Consider the following 19,476-nt stretch of genomic DNA (forward strand, 5'->3'; position numbering starts at 1 on the left):
ACAGAAGGACTGGAATGAAAATAGAATAAATGGTAGACAATAATACACAACAATGACACAGTGAAAAGAATACAAATGAACATTACATGTGTCACAAAGTTTAGTGTGAATGTGCATTTATAAGCGTTTATGGGATAGATCTGATAGCCTGGGGGGAACCTTTTGCAGAGCTTGAGGGTGGGGAACCGAATGCTCCAGAACCTTTTTCCCAGATGTAAGGAGGGTTTACAGGCTGTTTGACAGGTGTGGGGGGGGGGGGGGGGGGGGTGGGCTCTCTTGCTGCAGAGTTTGTCATATATGTCTAAGAGGGTGGGTAGGGAGACTGCTATGATCATCTCTGCTGTCCTCGCTGTTCGCTGGAGGGACTTGCGGTCTGAGGCTTTTCGGTTCCAGTACCAGACAGTGACTCTGCTGGTTAGAATGTCTTCTATGCTTCTGTTGTAGAAAGTGGTGAGAGCTGTAGGGGGGAGGCGTGACCTTCTCAGTCAGCGGAGGAAGTGTTTCTGCGGCACTGGCCTGCCTTCCTGGTCCTGGAGACGTCATGTGATGCGTGTGCTTCGAAGAACTTGGTGCCGTTCACCACTTCCACAGTGCAGCCATTGATGGTCAGCGCAGTGCTGGACGTCCTGAAGTCTATTATGACCTTCGTGGTCTCCTCCATGTTCAGGGCCAGGTTATCATCTGCACACTACGCTGCTGGCCACCCCGTCTCCTGCCTGAATGCAGCTCCATCACTGTTCCTGATCAGACCCACCGACTACAGCATCGCCTGCAATCCTGATGGTGTGGTTGGAGCTGTAAGAACAGGTACAGTCATGTCTCATCGCATTGGGCTGAGGACACCAGTACCCAGAATGCATTTTGATAAACAAAACTGTCAGATATTTCACTTTTTATAATCACAACGCAAACAATACAGGCATTGTTATAAAAAAGAATTTAATGAACATTTTCTGTAATGATACACTACACAAAACCAGATTATCTGGCACGCCAATGTTACTGCTTGGCGTAACATCGATCCATCACTCATCTAATTCAAATGATGTTTATAATCACCACACAGGGGCCAGTAACTAACCAGCGTACAAAGTCATGGCTAATCTGACAATGTAAAACGTCTAAACATTAAAGCGTCATTAATGGGCCCCGACTTCTCAGAGGCACTGGGACGAGACGGAAATGTGAGGAGCAGATCAGGGTGCAGCAAACCGACTGCCCCATGCAGAAGCAGCCCACACTGAACCGCCGACCTGCACCCAGACGCCGACTTACTCTGGGGCAAGCGGCAGCATCCACAGGACAAGCCGCTGTGAGTTTACACACAGGGGACAGTTTTGCAGTATAAAAAATGGTGGTCTCCTGCATTTTTAATGCCCCAAGCACCGAGACAGGCATGTGAGGACCGCTTCCTCCCGTAATGCCTTCATATCCTGCCCAGCTTTTCCAGTACGCTAAATTTAAAGAAGTTCATCTAATTCTGGAAACACTTAACGGCTGCGTGGCACAAACTTGCACACGAACTGTAAAGAAAGCACTGAACACCCACCAGTTAACATCACTTTCAATCAAAACAATTTCACGCCAAGCACTGCAGTTTGTTTACTTGTGTCAGGAGAACGACATACTGTTACACCACAATGTAACTCGGTTAAATATTTTAGAGCAGCAAAAAACAAAATACAAAATTGGTCACAACGGCAGGTTCTGCTCAGAATAACCTCTGAACTTCTCACAGAAACTTGCTGTGAATTGGTTCCACTTCGTCGTTTTCGGCATTGAAGTTGCAAGGCTGCTTTATAGTTAGCTGTCTGACTACAGTTGCGGCTTAATCCCCTAAAAATGTAAAATTAATGCTAAATTCCATAAATTTAATTGATGCATTGAGTATATAAAAGGATTTCAAACACAACTTCTGTTAAAAAAAATACTGTGTTGTGGAAATAAGCACAAAGTACAAAAATCAAGTAAAAAATGGTTAATACTTTCAGCGTTAGATTGTGAGGATCTATTTGCGTTGTGTGAATCTGTTTTCCTCACGACGCGCCAGAATTACAAATTCCAGCAAAATTATGTAAATTCTGCAGCTGGCTGGTCTAATTTTATGCAAAAATGCTCAAAAAATGAATTAGGTTTGTGCATTTTTCACCCCTGAAATTGTTAATTAAACTTGCGTTAAACTTGCAGATTCTAACCTTAATAACTTGCGGATTTAATCACTTTTAACCATCTTGGAAGTTACTTTAATTAATGAATGAAAGTTTCCTAGGTTACTCTTGTCAAACACTGGTTGTAAGGGGGATGAGTAGATAGCTGGGTAGATGATTAATGAGATGAGTAATTTTCACCAGTATGACAACATTTCAATATGACGTAACGTTTTCCAGTTTTACGCAGTTTATCGTTCCTAGCTAGTTAGCTTAAAAATGCAACACGGATTATAAAATTAATGTTATGGGCTTGACCAAAAGGGCGATCTGATGGACCCAGTCACAGGTGAATACTTATTAACAAAATGTGATAAAGCCAAGGAAGGTGTGAGATGCCGCCGTTTCAGTCGTGAACTATAAACCAGCCAAACTGCAGCGTGACCTTCACTCTGCTACATGGTCTGGACCCGGTCTGGGATCTCTGCCCGATTCATATGTGCACCCCCCCAGACCAATCCATGCTCACTGAAGCCTCTTAAATGTACTTGTAGCGATGTTTCCCATCCGGTGCATCTGGGATCGCAGTCTGATGTGAGGGACCTGAGGAGCAGCACCTGAGAGATGGGGCCCTGTCCCTTTCAACAGGTCGCTATTGCGCCCCTCAGTGGTCGGAGGATGAAGCCAGAATCCATAAGACGGCAACAAAAATGATTCTGCTTATTCCTGTCAAAGCTGCTCCGTCTCTGCAGGCACCTGGGATCAGGGGACCCCTGGGGAGGTCAGCATGCGGACGGCCACCAAGGGGTGGGTCAGCAGTTATTGAGCAGCCTGGCCCTCAGCTCCTTAACTCGGGGGCTCTCCTTCACGCTGCCCACGTCGATGTGGTAAATGGTGGTCTGCAGGAAGGTGTACACACTGCTGAGCGCCTCGTCGTACGTCAGGCCGAACACGAAGTGCGCCTTGAAGAGCTCGTCGAAGGCCCCCAGCGAGCTTCCGGCCTGACAGGGCAGCAGGCGCCCATCCAGGGCGATGAAGAAGCTCTGGATCTGGTCCTTCCTGCGGCCCACAGCCACCAGGAAGGGCTGCCGCTGGTCTACTGGCACACGGGGACTCGGCTCTGGCCTGGAGTTCAGCTGGGATGGAAGATTCCCCATCAACAACAAGGAAGCATATAAATTCCTGTTAATTCCCTCCCTTGAGAAGGTAAACACTAATAACGCCCTTGTGACAGCCTATTGGAGAGCCCACTGTTTTCCATACAGGTAGGAGGAGTCTCACACAGCTATACCTCTTGAAACTGGACCATACGGTCGACGGCTTCCCGCGCGCTGATTTTGGCCGATTTCCTCCTTCCTGCGGGTGGTGGCAAAAGGTGAACCAGCAGCAGCATGGAGGCCATGTCACTGTCCCACCCTATGGAACAGTACCAGCATGAGTACATGACAGGCGTGGTGTCCCCCCGCCCCAGAGAATGGTTCAGTCCCGTGTCACTGACCCTGATCTTCAGGCAGATCCCAGGGGCCGTCCGACTTATGCTCCGCGCTCCTCAGCAGCACGGAGAGGTCGGCCGACTGCGTGAGACACTTGGCTTCCTTGATGACCTTGGCCTTGAAAACGTGGGTCCAACTCTCCAGCAACTTGCAGGAGGTCTCCAGCCCAAAGAGGAGGGTGAAGTCCTGGTTCACCTGAGGTAAAGCCAGCAAAATGGCGAAGGCGACAACCATGAGAACAACACCTCAGCTGGGCCAGAACCTACACTTGGTACCTTAGAGGGGGAACCAGGTAGATTTGTCTTGTGACTGCTGGTGTTGTGACCAGGAGGCCATAAAGCAGGGCTGCTCAAATCACGATCCTCAATGTCGGAGCACTGCTGATTTTCCAGCCTTCCATTACCTGTGAGCTGGGTGTGAAGCCAATCAGAATCAGCAGTTACTCATCTAAATACATGGGGAAACTGAAAACAAGGCCTGGATGTGGAGTCGAGGAGATTTAAAGAGCCCTGCCATGAACATGGCTTTTGAAGTAAGCTTCGTTGAGGCATCGAGTTCTACAATGACATCGTTAATCTCATTTACTTCACAGTTCTTTTCTTTTCGGCTTTGATAGGTCAGTTAGCGCTGTTCAGGATTAACCTAAACCGACTACAGGCAGAATCATGATCCAAAGGCAGAAGAATCCTGAGACTTACCAGGCCCTTGGTGTCCAGCAGGCGCGGGAAGGTGGACAGCACGGCACCGGCCTTCTGCGGGTCATGGACCAGCTGCTGTCGGTACTGGAAGGTCTCCCGCATCTTGAGGAGGACCTGCTCCCGGTCGGTGCAGCGGGCCAGAGCGGAGATGGCCTGCAGGAGGCAGTCGCCGTGAAGCTGCTCGCCGGGCTGCGTCTGCCTCACGAAGTCCGGGCCCCTGCTCACCACGTTCTTCTGGGAGCCCCGGTTCCGGTGGAAGCCCTTGCGCTGGACGGTCTTTAGCCGCCAGGCCAGGTACCCTGTCCCGCTTCGGCCGTCGTAGAAATGCTCCTGCAATGGAGGCCGTGTGCCGACATTCACGTGCACGAACAAGCAGGCAAGTATGTACACACAAGGCAGGGGCGCAGCCTAGACGGGACGCCAGTCCATCGCAGGGCGCAAGAGCACACATGTACCCCTAGAGGGCGCAGAATGTTGCCGATGCAGCAGACCCATATATATAAATGTAAATAAATGTGCTATTGTGGCGGGTGCATGAGTCACTTCAATAAAGGAAATGACAGCATTTGAAATGGAAGCTTTATTAACAACCACTACTGGTTTAATACTAGCGGCGACACAGACGGTCCAGCTAACAATATAAATAACCCTCACGGTTACACACTAACGAAACACATGCATTCCATGGCAAACATTACACAGTTACGATATTAACTATCAGCATGAACAGACCAACATACATATTCATTTACAGTATCTAGAGATACACTCAGTGTGGTGCAAAGCATGCTGGTAACTGCATGATTAGTCCCGCTGACCAACCCTGTGGCATCACGTTATGTCGGCCAATCACGGACAGCAGGCGGGACCAGAAGAAACGAAAAAGTTCGAATTGGGGACCCTGCAGTATTACAGCTCGTATGTTTTTGCAACACGACACAGATTCCATTAAATCTGTCTGAAGGATACGGCCACCTTAACTCAAGCCATGGACTCTGACGAGCACGTGGCCCTCGAAGAAGTAGCGGCTGGACCTGCCCGAGTCACGCAGTCGCACTGCGATATGCGAATACTTACATAGCCGTTTTGAGAGAAAGGATCTTTGAGAGAAGGAAACAGGCTGATAATTCCCAGGGCGTAAAGTTCTCGTACATTTTTAGGTGGGCTCGTCCTATGACGAATAAAAAAAAAGAACATGAATGAAACATTAAAAAAATGCTATTTCAGTGTACTGCGAAATAACATAATGTCTTCATGGAGTAATAGTGAAGTAATGTAATAGTATAGTGTAGTGTAGCGTAGCATAGCACAGAACAGTGTAGAATAGTACAGTATAGTACAGTATGTGCTGCGGTATTCACCAAAGGGCCATTGGGCACGTACCCCTGAGTCTCTGTCATGTGGGCCACTAGCAGGTTGATGAGGTGCCTTCTGGTGGTGTCCGTCAGCGTTCCCTTGGCCCGATACTCCTGTATGACTCTATCCCCGCCGGGCCTCCTGGCCAGAATCGCCTGCACCAACTAAGGAGAAGTCCGCCCACAACCAGCAGTCAATGACATGCCGAGCCTGACTGCTCACAGTCATCTCACAATATCATTTCAAATATTTTTATGTCTTAAATGTCTTTTAATGACTGTACAGGGTCAAGATCACGGCCCTGCTGTGGCCCTAAATCACTTACACACATCACAGTGTCTTTTTCTAGTTCTTAGTACATTAATAGTTCCATCCATCTTCCAATCACTTATCCTGATCAGGGTCACAGGACCCTAAAACCTCTTGTTATATTCATACACTGTTTAACAGTTCAAACAAAGAGAGAAATAACATTTGTTGAAAAAAAAAAAAAAATGAAGCAGTGCTTCGTCTTCTCGTTGCTGTCTGTGCCAACGCACTGCCAGCCTACATCAGACTCCGCCAGCAGGCTATCATCCTGTGACAGATGCTGAGGAGACGCCGTCTGCTTGCTCAGGAAATCCCTCCTCCGCTGCTCTTTGAACATCAATGCAGGCCTCGCCCCCATGGTTCCGGAGCGCTGACCCCTCACAGCACGTGTCAGACCGCCTCGGGGTGGGGGCGCGCCTCCCCGCTTCCGATTCTTCTCGGGAGGACGGTGGGGCCCGGATCCAGGCGGAGCTGCACGCGGCTCCCCGATGCCTCCTTCACTGACAGGCGTTCAGCTTTTCTTAACAGTCTGTAGCCTGTTTCTCTAGAGGGCATCAGTTTCCTCTGTGAACTAGTCAAGGATTTGCTAGATTAACTAGGACAGATAACAGCAGTACTTTGACTCAGTCACTCCTAAGTAAGAACGATGCTGAACTCCATATGAGACACTTCTTGTCGAGCACAATTCTGTGACCATCCGCAGTCTGCGCCTTGTCAAAAAAAAGATCATGGTGCTTTAATTGTTCCTCCTCTCCTGGCCAATCGAATTACACCTCACATACACCCTGACTATATTATATTACAGATATTCTAACTGGCAATGCCAGAGGGTGGAGTTTATTGGGAAATTCTCCGTCGTGCCAGCATTCCAATCGGTTTGGCCTTGCAGGCAGGAATTTAGGCTTTTGATTAAAGTAAACCTGACAGCCATATCGGTCTAATTCACTGAACTTAGTAGTAAAAAATGCAGAGCATTCTTGGTATGGGATTCTGACTCGCGATTAGACAGGTATGCACTTGCGGGATGGAGAATATACCTCCAAACACGTAACGAATGACAAATGTGCAGCCGACGAACGGGCAAACAGGTAAACACGTGTTTAATTAGCGAAGCGTGAACTTCACTTTGGTGGTAATAAGGAAAAATGCTGGTCAGAATCGACCAATTAAATCATCTGGCTATGTCACTACTGGTTTACGACTGGCTGATACCATGATAAAGGATCGACTGAGCGGTAATGATTATGAACTGGAGGGGTCTTCATGAGTTGTGCATGTGTTGTTTGTGCCTATGGGGGTTAAGGAAAGTGAAGCCCCTGACCTCTTTAGCCTCCGCCGCCATGCTGTCAGAGGTGCCGTCGACCTCGGAAGACAGCCGGGGTCTTTTGGCCGGGGAGTGCCTCGCTGAACAATGGCTGTCGGACGGTACGGCACAGGTTTCCGGGGCCGCCAGGCATTCTGGGAAGGACCAGAAGCTCCATGTTCAGATCGGTAAACAGAGTTGCCAACAGCTGTGCTAAGGCGTTAGCTACACACATCACCCCAAGCTAAAGCAGGAACATCAGGCCGAGAAACATGGAACACAATTTCACAATGAGAAAATGTTCTGTCTTTCTGAGAGATTATAGCCTCATACCAAAAAGACAGACATACTTATTCATATGGTTAAAAAGATGACAAAAACTAAATGACAGACTGAAATAGTATTACTGGAACATGTTCCTGAAGGAGTAACTGAAGAAAACTGTGAGCCACTCACTGTCACTGACATCTGTAGGGCTGAGAGAGCAGAAGGGTTTAGGTTCAAACAACCTGGGAAATTCCTCAGTGTCTGCTTCAAACACATTCAGGTCCAGACATTTCGGGATGTCGAGGCTGGCTCCTCCTTTGGGAACAGCAGACGCATAATCGTGATAAAATTCCTCTGGGTTCCATATACGCATTATACTGCCAACTAAAAGTTAATAACTCATACCATTAAATCAAATGTGAATAACTGCTATTTTATTATCTCTTGGATAAATGCCTTCACGAATCTAGCATTAATATGATCCCATAAAAAAATATTGATGTGTAAAATTTACAATACTGATCAAACACCTGCTCGATCACTGCGTGAGGATTCCGTGACAACAATGCTGCCCTCTGATGGATGGGAGGGAAACTGCATCGTCTTCCAGCAAGCCTCACAGAATGGGGAGTCCTGCCTGGACATTTTCCCACAGACTGTGCAGAATGTGTCGATCTGGAAGGAATGGGGTTTATCACGGCAGACACGACAAAGACGAGGACTCAGGAATGAGGCGGGATATGTGACAACTACAGCGGCTATCGTCTGCGAGGTAACTGACCTTCATGTCCGCCTCTGTGTCCTCCTGTTTGACGACTGTATCAACATGGGCCAAGGACTCATGGGACTCTGACGGGATAAAAAAAATACCAAAGAGGAATCTCGGTTGGAATGTCAGGTTGACATTTCCAGAGACCCAAACCAATGCTAAGAAGTGATAGCTGAAGGCCATTTGGAAACTCGTGGTCAAAGAAAACCACCACAAATATCTTAGCTTCAGACAAGGACTTATTAATGAAGCTCTCTCATTTCAGGATGTCACACCGGTGCATTACACCAGTTATAGAAGCATTACACAGGTTTGGAGACCCAGCGAGGATGGTTATGATGAAAAAGCACTTCAGGTTTGAGTTAGCAGTCTGATGAATGTTGATGTGGGTTTCATGTCTGTGTCAAGAGCAGCATAAATTACCGGAGGCCTGGGCTTCATAAAAAGACACAATTAGCACAGCTCATTAAAGTATCTTTATTACAGTGAGCCCATTAAATGATTAGACATTAAATGGCACTAACAATCTGGTTGTGAGATCCGGAATGACTCGTTTATGGCAGTTTAAGTCAGACGGAATACTAAAACGTCCGACCTTTTTTGTCAGGAGTCAAACGCATAAATCTGCACATAAAAACGGCAGTAAACACAACAGGGAAGGAATGCATTAGCATTTAATACTTTAAAACCGCGCACATTTACATAATCATGCAGGTGATAGACTTATGAACAAGTACCTCTACACATTACAGCGTTCACTCATATTTCATCCTAGTTATTAGAATCCATTATGAATGGAAACCAAAGAGCCAAATCCCCAAAACACGCAGACACTTTATTGGATGATGCAAATTCCCCGCTTCTATGGTAAACCTTGAAAATGATGAAGGAAGATAAATCATTCTATGTAATATTCTTTTTTATGGTAATTGCTTAGCTGTCCTGTGTAATAACCGCACTTAGGTTTTGCACTACGCCTGGTCGGTACCTGCTGCGCATGCCTCAATACACGAGCTTAATCTCCAAGACAGTTCATCACCTAATTTGATCTACTCTGATTAAAAGGTACCCGAACAAAAACAGATCACGTAATGACTTAAAAAGAAGCACAGAAATGACCAATGGGAAGAATAACACCGATGATGAAAACACAAAAAGAGCAAGATGCCATGTCTGGGGACGGTCATGTGCGCGTGTTCGGGGGCGAGACGTGAGCGCGCACCGACGTAAGGTTGCAGGTTCGAAACCCCTGGGCGGGCTGATCAGCGCGTAAATGACTCATTTGTGATCAGTAGCAACTGAAGGATCGCTGTCATTATTATCATTGTCATTACAATGAGCTGGACGCAAGCGCTCGGCCAGCCTCAGACGCACCCACATGCCTACCTGCTCCGCTGACTGCACTGCTGTTACAGCCTGCCGGTAACGTGGACGCTTTCTCCGACTGCTGCAGCTTCAGTTTCAGGCTGGCCTTCTCCGACTCACTCTGGGCTAAAACGGACTGCAGCTCCACCATGCTCTTCTCATACAGCCGCGTAATCTCGCACACTGCGTTTCGAACCAGCACCTCCATGATGGAGGCGAGCTGGCTCTGGAAGGCCACCGCTGGATCAGCCATCATTGTGCTCCTTCTCCCCTTTCGGTACTGGTTTAATGGCGGCGGGCTGTTTCACTCCTGATGCTCTATCGCCACCTGAAGGCGCTTCCGCGAACTGCAATAGAAAGGCCGAATTGTAGCCTACAAAGTAAAAGAGAGTAATTAAGCAAGTTGCACCTGCGCCTGAAGCGTAGCATAGAGGGTCCCAGTCTTCTTACTCAGAATGACATCTTATTTGACATTTTATTTGAAAATTTAGATAACCAACTTCTGTTGAATACTATATTTATTTTTGGTAAGTTTTTCCATCAATAAATGTAAATACAAGAGGACTAAGCCTTCATTGTTTTTGTTCATCAAAGAATTTGAACTTTATTGTAGGTCATTAAGATGAATGGATAGGAAACTTGCAAAGAAACAGTTTATAATTGTTGCCTCGCTAAACTTTTTGGATTTGATGCCTCAATGGTAGTTTTCCTTCTTTTTTAAAATTAATATCAGTACAATGTAGGCCTATTTTAACCCCTTAACTGATTGCGACGTGAAGTGCACTCTAATGTAACAGTAACAATATATACTATTGTATCCATCCATCCATCTATCTTCAGAAACCGCTTATCCTATTCAGGGTCGCGGGGGGTCTGGAGCCTATCCCGGAGGCTATGGGCGCAGGGTAGGGTACAACCCAAGATGAGGGGGCCATCCCATCACAGGGCACACAAACACAACATTGATTTACACATGCAATTAAGTAACTATAGTTAACCCGGATACTCAAACCCTGGTCCCAGAGATGCGAGGCATCAGTGCTAACCTTATTATAACATATTTAATTTCCGTTATAATAATAATAATAATGAACTGTAAAAAAAGAACAAAGAGGAATCTGACACAATCAGTTTGAGGGTACTCTGGCATATTAAACGCAGGTAGATGTTAGATATAAAACGTTAAGAATATGACATGTCTCACTTTCCAGCGGTGCATTAAGGTCACTCTCTATACTTAGCGCCTGGGATCTCACATCGGCGAGCCATACAGGCGTCTGTACATTGTCCAAATGCATTTCACAGTTTAATAAAGACAATATATATATATATATAAGTACGAGTTCGTTTCACTAAAGTTCATTTCACTTTATTTGCTGCACATTTGAAAAATCAAATATTTGACTGAAAATTGTTAATGTACAACCAGGATTTTTTTCTGCTGAAATCACGTTAAGGGTAGTATATGAATGGATGCATGCAAATTATTTGCTCTTTAACGTCTAAATTGACATTTGAACGCCTGAGTATGTGATGGAACTGTACGCAAATCTCTTTGGTTTTTTATGCAACTACCGCATCAACATGGCGCCACTGAAAGAAGCCGCTGAAACGCTCCAGAGTCAAGTGCCCCGAGGAGCGTACAGTTCCGTCTAGGCCAGCAGCAATAAGCAGTTATTATCGAGGTCGATTCATGAGCTTTTTGCGTATGTTTATATTTGCATTTATCAATTCAGCAGACGGTTTTGTCCAAAGCGATGTATAGACAGGCAGATTATAGGTGATTTTGCATTTATTTCGATTGCCATGTGCGTATGGTTATAAATTATTTATGTGGATAATTTTATGTATTTTACATTCAAGAAGGGGAAACTTTTAAATTGGCCTGTTTTGCAAACATCAAAACTGCAAGTATCTTTTATTTACAGCAAACTGTAAGTAGAGCTGAATTTGCACATAAACCGAGACAGAAGAGCATATTAAACATCGGCACCTAAAACGCAGGTGTTGTTACCTGATTTAATAATACGCCATGACTCTGCCGTCTATGAAATGGGACAATTAAAGAAGAAAACTTCTTGTTAAGATTCCAAACTCTCAGAAACAAAGCTGCATGCATGATACATAGATCTATAGATAGATCAGAGTCTACAGCACAATAGATTCTACACTCCAAATAAATACTACAGTACATCAGAGTACAGTACAGATCAGTACAACACAAACAGGCGGTCGGTCCCTGGGCCAAGCCCTGCAGCGTGAGCTCCACCCCCGCTCTACATCTGGGAATCATTCCAAGCCTTCCTGACCTTGGGAAAGCACCGGAGGGTTCGCCCGTCTGTTCCTTGTTTGTGGGGTTTGTTCCAGTGTCCGCCTTCAAGGTGCTATACGATCTTCAGCCCTCAAGCAGACACCAGCAGTATCATTCTGCATTCTTTTCACGAGGCAGACGAAGGGATTCGCGTGAAGGGCTGAATGCAGAGAAGCCGGTGAAAGGTGATAGTTTCCAGCTGTGCGAAAGGGCGGGGGACGGATCAGCTGACCAGAAGGTAGGAGACTGTCCAGGGCTGGTCCTGCACCATCTTTGTGGGGAAAACAGCATAGCTATGTGGCTTTAAACAGCATAGATTCCAGCAGAGGATCATTAAAAAATGCTTTTCTTGCTTGGATAAAAGCTAGAACCATCGAGTATTTAAAATATGTGCGACTTGATGTGAATACATCCTCGGTATGTTTTTTTTTTTTCTTTTTCTGACTAAAATGACATTCCTGCAAATCCACAAGACTCCCGCTTTATGTCTCCTAGGTGACCATGGATACAGGAAGTGACAGAACGCTTTTCCTGCTGAACGTTGCCCTGTTGATTCTTGTCCACCTGCATGGCAGTTCTTCCTGTAGGACCGGAACGCGTGCTGAGTGCGAGGAAGCCCGCTTTGTGCCGGGGTACAATCTCGCGGGGGAGGGCTTCGACGTGGTGAGCATGCTACGTAAGGGGGCCTACGTCATCGACGTCAAGGCCGCCGCGGCCCCCAACCACACGTGCACACTGTGTGAGAACCGATTCCAGGGGGGCCAGGTGCAGAAGCTTCCCGCTCCCGTGTTGGATTGGCGCCCCTTCAGCTCCTGCAGCAAGCAGCTCTCCAGCATGCTACATCACTCTGTGGACTCCTTCATCCGGAGCTCCACCGCAGCCATCGGCGACAACTGGAACACGGGCTTGAATGTGGATGCTGTGGGTCAAGGGATCCTTAAGGGCAGCCGCTCAGATATCGCCCACTTCGCCAGCATCCAGGCCAGTATGGACAAGGCCACCTTTGCTACTCATGAGATCAGTTGTTCTTATTACAGGTAAATGGAAAGTTTCTGATCCACTTGTCAATGGCCAGCTGCCAGGGCTAGGGCAGGATTGGCTGCTGGGGGGAAAAACAGTAGGTGGTCTTTTCAGAAGGGTATCATGACAGAGGTGAAGAGAATGACTTTGGTTCAGCCATTTCATCTTATGAACATAAACTGGCTTTAAAGGAGCCCTATCATGCTTTTCCAGTTTTTCCCTTTTCCTTTATTATCTATGACATGGTGAGGTCACCTTGTAACACAATCCTTATTGGCCACCTACCTGAGAGGATCTATCTGTAGACGGCAAGAGAGGGGCGGGACCAGTATGGCAAGCCGGCCAATCAGAGCACTTTGAGCTCATTAGGGGTGGGGTTTAAAGCTCTAATAGAGCATATAAGACAGAGGGTGAATATTTTGGAGCACTGAAGCATGTAACCATATTCTAGTAGATCCCAAAAATAAAAATTTGAACAATGAAAATGAGCATAATAGGTCCCCTTTAGAAAAGAAAAACAATTTACTTCGGTAGCATTGTGTCATTTCAAAGTTGATATCAAAAGATGTTACCATGTCTTTAAGAAGAACGAAAAACTGAGTATTTAGCCATTCTGTCCTTATTCAGTTACAGGCTGGCTGACCGTCCTCCAGTCAGCATGGAGTTCTTCAAGCATCTCCAGACACTGCCTCAGAAGTTTGATGACAAGAGCAGGCTTTTATACCAGAGGATAATTGATACCTACGGCACTCACTACATCCGGCAGGTGCGGCTCGGTGGCAGGATTCGGCGAGTGTCCGCGTTCCGCACCTGCTTGGCCACCCTGATGGGATTTTCTGAGTCCGACATTAAGAACTGCCTGAACGTGGAACTGAAAGCAACATTGGGGCTGCTTCCAGCAAATGTGTCCTTCTCACAGAAATGTCGGGATATTTTGAAGAACAACATGAGCATGGGGTTCTACCAAGGGTTTATGGCGCACAAGATTCAAGTCTCGGGAGGGGAGAAATACCTTCCAGATGTTGTCCCTCACCAGGTCCCATCTGAAGCTTACAGCAGCTGGATCAGCAGCTTGACTGACGATCCTGACATCGTCTCCTTCACCATCTTGCCCCTTCACTACTTGGTCCATGACCCACATGTCAGAGATAATCTAAAGCAGACTGTGCAGGAGTATATACGGGAGAATGAACTTCAGGTGGATCACAGCAAGGTCAGAAGGTGTCTGTCGTCACCCAACCTGGATTACAACTGCTGCCCACTTCGGGCAGGTCGTGGCAGGTTGAGCATCGTAGTACAGAGAGCCTCTGACCTGAGAGCTGACCTCTTCACCCGGACCGACGGCTTCGTGAAAGTCATGTACGGCGATAAGTACGAGCAGACGGATTTCCTCAAGGATGAAAACAACCCCACATGGAACGTGCTGTTAAACTTCGGTTCTGTGGAGTTGGGTCACCAGCTGATTTTTGAGGTCTGGGACAAGGATATCTTGTTCAATGACCTCCTGGGTGTTTGCCGGATCTACCCTGAGCGCGGCACTCACTTACACAGCTGCCGCTTAAACCATGGGGTTTTCTATTACAGCTACACTGTTGTCTGTGATGCTCACCTGATAGGACCCCGATGTGGCAGATACTCCCCCAGTCATTCAGTAACAGAATTCTTATGAACACAGTCACTTACAAACACTGTCCAACTCTGATATGAATTCACTTTTTGAGTAGGCTGTATATCACATCTCTGCAATGGGCCAGTAAATTTATTCAAAGCAGTTTTAATGAGGCATATCTCACAAAGGCTGAAAAAGATCAACCGTTATTTTATTTGTAATAGTGCAGAGAATTCCATAGCATAGTACCATACTACACCAGCGATTCTCAACCCAAGGTTGTGACCCAAATTTGGGTTCCAGCAAGTGCTTAAAGGTTCGCGAGGCAGATTTGGAAATGCAAGAATTTTAAAACCAGAAAGGTTCTATGCTGATCCACGATCAGATTTCCCAGCCCCAATCTTTAGAAGTAAAGTATATATACTGGTCTTGGATCTGCAAATGCTTCATGCAAAACTACTGAACACTCAACCAATCCAAGAAGCCGAACCACGGAAGCTTAATTTGAAATTCACTGGCACGTCCAATCAGATTCGTGCAATAGACATTGACTGGAGTAAATTGCAGAGTGCACTGTGTGCTTGATCATAGTGTTAATTTAAACCTGATACAGGGTCGTGACTGAGCTGGCGTATTAAAAATTGGGTTGAGAACCAATATACTACACAGTCATTTGATCAATGTAAGCTCAGACATTCTTGTCAGCATAGTTGATACAAACTCTTTCCTAATGTTTCTTGGCGTTTCCTGCCTGTATATGACCGATAGACACTACAGGTATAAAGCATTTATTCAATTACAAGTTGGCTGACCATCTTCTAATACATAAATCTCATATCTACTGTATGTTAATTTTGTCAAATATTGCTGAATTTCATAATTAATCGGCGGATATATCCTGTGCATCTAATTATTGATCAGCTTCCTAATGCAAAAACTGCATCAAAATGTATGATGACGTTCAAAGACTGTTTGATATTTGTTACCTGATGCAAAACTATGTAAAAAATCTGAATGTGTGCACGTGTTTTCTTTTTAACGTAAATATTATTTAGCATTATGCTATATTGATGCATGTGGGCCCTTCTGTGCTGTGGAAAACAGCAGGAAGTTAAGTGGGTCAACATATGGAGCATCTGTCTAAGGGATTTGTGTACTGAGAAATGAAATGGACGGTTATGCATACATCTGGAAGTGGCGTTTATAGTAGCTGTGGTGATCCTAAGCCAGTAGTGAGAGCTGTCAATATTTAGGACAGGATTATAATGAGCTGGGGCCCATCCCAGGGACAACTGGGCAGAACGCAGGGGACAGGGCAGATGAGATGGCAGCCTATTGCAGACCACATACATACCACACATACTACAGGCAAATTAAAGATGCCATTTAGCCTGACTGCATGTCTATTGAAAATCCACATGACACAGTGAGAACAAGCACATTCCACCCACATGGTACTTTTCCACTGCCACCAGGAACCTAGCCGTACTAGGAACCTAGCTGTACCAGGAACCTAGCCGTACTAGGAACCTAGCCGTACTAGGAACCTAGCCGTGCTAGGAAACTGCCGGGAAATGGTGCTTTTACATTGCAAAGTATGGGAGCCGTAACCGAGCCGATTGCGTCACAACCATCTGATTGGTAGAAATGCGTAGAGATACCGGTGTTCCGCACATGGAGTATATGAAGGAAAAAAAGGCAAAATCTATATATTACGCATTATTTAGTAGTATCGCAAATCGTGATGTATTCCCAGTAATTCAGAATAAGAATATTTGCAATCTCCTACTTAAAAAGAAAAGCATGAACAGCTGAATGCAGTGGATTTGTGATGCAAATTTAAGCAAACGCTACTTCCGTCACTGTTTGACACTTGCATAACATGGCGAATCTTACACATTTGCTAGCAGAAATTAGCACACGGTAAAATAATAATAATTGCACAGTAGAACACTAGATAAGCGTCTCTCTTCGCTTTCACGTCACTGTCGGCCTCCAAACCCGGCAACGTCTTTACCGAGCCGACCCTTCTGCAGTGGAAACCCGAAGTGAGCTGGAACATGCTGTAAGGAGACTCTCTTCGTGGTCTGGCTCAGGTGCGGGTTGGTTCCTGTATGCCAGGAGAAAAGCACCAATAGAGTAGGGGAAGGACCCCCCCCCAGCCTTGCGCTAAACCCCAGTTTATACTTTAACAGTCCTGACCCAACAATATCATTTGGAAATTCCATTTATGGTCTTCTCATTACCACTCAATGAATAGTGAATTACCATTCTGCTGTACTTCTTACTACAATCAGCGGCGAATCAGTTCCCGAAATTAACTTTTAAATAGACTCTTCAGAATAAGCATTAGACAGTTAAATAAGGAATTGCCTTTGTTCACCTTGGATGCAGCATTGCCTCAGTTCTATAAATCAAATAAATATAAGGACAAGAGAGTACAGAAAATGGATGGATGGATATGAATTCAGAAAACTATTTAACAGGTCGAAAGTAGGTACAGAAATATGGGGGGGGGGGCATAGTATTATTCTTGTAATCATCAGTGTAACCAGCTACTGGCAGTAAGGACTGTTGTGAGGAGGCTGTGGAGCACAAACACAGCGGCATTCAGGCATGAACCTCCTCCGAGGACCGATGCAGTGACACTAGCATCTTTTATGCATCATTTCTCTGTCTTCTGTGATCACTTACAAATCTTTTGCTCCCATATGCATCCTTGTGCAACACGCCACTCAGTGAAACTGCGTAATCCACTTATATTGTACTGAAAATGTACCGATTTTTTTAAATCTAAAACATCTTAGCATCATGATCTGCATGTTAAAAGAGATTTGCCCTGAACTACAGAGTTTCAGGGGTGCACCTAGAAGTTCTGGGCCCTGCACCTGATATAATATCTTTCTACATATCCAAGGGCGTGGCGGCATGGTGGTGCAGTGGTTAGCACTGTTGCCTCACACCTCTGGGACCCGGGTTCAAGTCTCCGCCCGGGTTACATGTGTGTGGAGTTTGCATGTTCTCCCCGTGTCGTCGTGGGGTTTCCTCCGGGTACTCCGGTTTCCCCCCACAGTCCAAAACATGCTGAAGCTAACTGGACTTGCTAAATTGCCCGTAGGTGTGCATGTGTGAGTGAATGGTGTGTGAGTGTGCCCTGCGATGGGCTGGCCCCCCATTCTGGGTTGTTCCCTGCCTCGTGCCCATTGCTTCCGGGATAGGCTCCGGACCCCCCGCAACCCAGTAGGATAAGCTGGATTGGTGGATATCCAAGGGCCCCCGTTAGGTGTTGGGCCACCCGAACCTGTCTGGGCATCTGCACCCCAATTCTCTTAATCATAGGTCTGGCTGTGAAGCAGCTGAGTAGTGCAGGTCATCCGTGGGCACTGTGCTGACGGAGCTGGCGGGAATTCACAAAAACATCTTAAGGCTTCAAAAAAATAGTTTGTTCAGCAGGTTTTCCAAATTAATGGAAATTCTGATACTCTCTTTTCTATGTGGCACTGATAATGCTTAAACAAACTAAAATGTATATGCTAACTTAACTGGCAGTGGATATGCTAAATCATGTGAAATGTTAGAACAGACGGCTCACAATGGCATGGAAATTCAGAACTCAAACTAGTGCAGGGCTGTCCTGATACACATAATCAGGCCTTTTGGTAGTACCAGGCACGTTAAATTAGGACAGGACCTAAGCTCTGCAGGGTGGTGGATCTCCAGGAACAGGACTGGGCAGCCTTGAACTCGAGTTGTGGCGCTAAACGTTCTCACCAGCCACTAGATGGCAGTGCCGTGACATCAGACACATTTATCCAGCATTCAACGTTACTTCCACGAGAAACCAAGAGAGGGCCACAGAAGAGGGAGGCAGATAAAGGTTTCAACCACCTGCCCTCAGAAGAAAGATAACACTATGGCCAGAGTGGGGTGGGTTGTGCTCAATTTTAGCAGAATCAGAAGTTGGGACTGACATGTCACTGGAACGATACATTTCCTTAATTGCTGCAAGAACTTAGCATGAAGCATTGAGCGACTACTGCGATCCCAAATTCAGAGCTAAGAAACACATAATGTGACCCGAATGAAGAAACAGGCCGACAGAATTACTTCAGTGCAATGACACCGAGAACCGCCTTCACCAGATTACGAACTGAACACAGACCGGATCATATGCAAACTGCAAGTAAAAAAAAGCTTTGGCTTAATAGACAGTTAACTCAGCATCAACTGGATGTACGAAGATTATCAATAATGTCTTACCAGTTTAAATCTGTAGCTGTGGTGGGAGTCAAAAGGCGGCCAAAATAACCATGATGTACTGAAGCTCAAGGTGTCAGACATGAAGATTTTGTTGAAAGAGCCTAAGGAGTGAGAGATCAGGCAACTGTAAAACAGATGGTCCCCAAGACCCGATGGTTCGACTTTTTTTTCGATCTTACGATGATTCCCTTACGCTAAAAGTGAGAAAATACAGTATGTATTTTAAGATTCCCTGGCAGGAAAACATAGCAGCGTATGACGTACGATACGTTGGGACGCTGCCGGGATGTACGCATCACGTGATACCTCACTCTCGCCAACGGCTCACGGTGTGAATTTGTATCGTGTTACAGTATGTTTTTTTTCTGTGATTTAAGTGTATCAAGTATGCTGAAGTCGGTCAAAGGCTTGGCGAGTAACAATACTTCATGATACGTGTTCAATGCATGCATGATACGTAGCTTTAGCTATTTCATTTTAGGCTTACCAACATTGTTAAAGTTTTTTACAGCAGATAGTTTGCTCAGTAATAATCCTAACTTACGATCATTTCAAGTTTCGATGGGGTT

At 45.9% G+C, this 19,476-nt stretch overlaps 2 protein-coding genes across 3 annotated transcripts; one reads left to right on the plus strand and one right to left on the minus strand.

Moving 5' to 3' along the window:
* Positions 1-922: 922 nt before the first annotated feature.
* LOC125727266 (uncharacterized) lies at positions 923-19,188 on the minus strand. Of its 2 annotated transcripts, XM_049003999.1 has the most exons (13): positions 18,908-19,188; positions 9,729-10,080; positions 8,355-8,422; positions 8,104-8,248; positions 7,763-7,888; positions 7,325-7,461; positions 5,722-5,858; positions 5,416-5,509; positions 4,339-4,668; positions 3,916-4,050; positions 3,646-3,835; positions 3,439-3,563; positions 923-3,283 (listed from the first exon to the last, which is right to left on the minus strand). In XM_049003999.1, the coding sequence occupies exons 2-13, from the start codon at positions 9,961-9,963 to the stop codon at positions 2,960-2,962; spliced, it is 2,046 nt and encodes a 681-aa protein (XP_048859956.1). In that variant the 5' UTR covers positions 9,964-10,080; positions 18,908-19,188; the 3' UTR covers positions 923-2,959. The 2 variants fall into 2 exon arrangements, with proteins under 2 accessions (XP_048859956.1, XP_048859957.1); XM_049004000.1 differs by lacking the exon at positions 3,916-4,050 and having other exon boundaries at positions 18,908-19,187.
* Positions 11,992-15,328, plus strand: prf1.5 (perforin 1.5). Its single transcript, XM_049004035.1, has 3 exons — positions 11,992-12,256; positions 12,514-13,055; positions 13,666-15,328. The coding sequence occupies exons 2-3, from the start codon at positions 12,520-12,522 to the stop codon at positions 14,705-14,707; spliced, it is 1,578 nt and encodes a 525-aa protein (XP_048859992.1). The 5' UTR covers positions 11,992-12,256; positions 12,514-12,519; the 3' UTR covers positions 14,708-15,328.
* Positions 19,189-19,476: the final 288 nt, after the last annotated feature.

Source organism: Brienomyrus brachyistius, chromosome 2, assembly GCF_023856365.1.
Source record: "Brienomyrus brachyistius isolate T26 chromosome 2, BBRACH_0.4, whole genome shotgun sequence".
NCBI classification, from domain to species: domain Eukaryota; kingdom Metazoa; phylum Chordata; class Actinopteri; order Osteoglossiformes; family Mormyridae; genus Brienomyrus; species Brienomyrus brachyistius.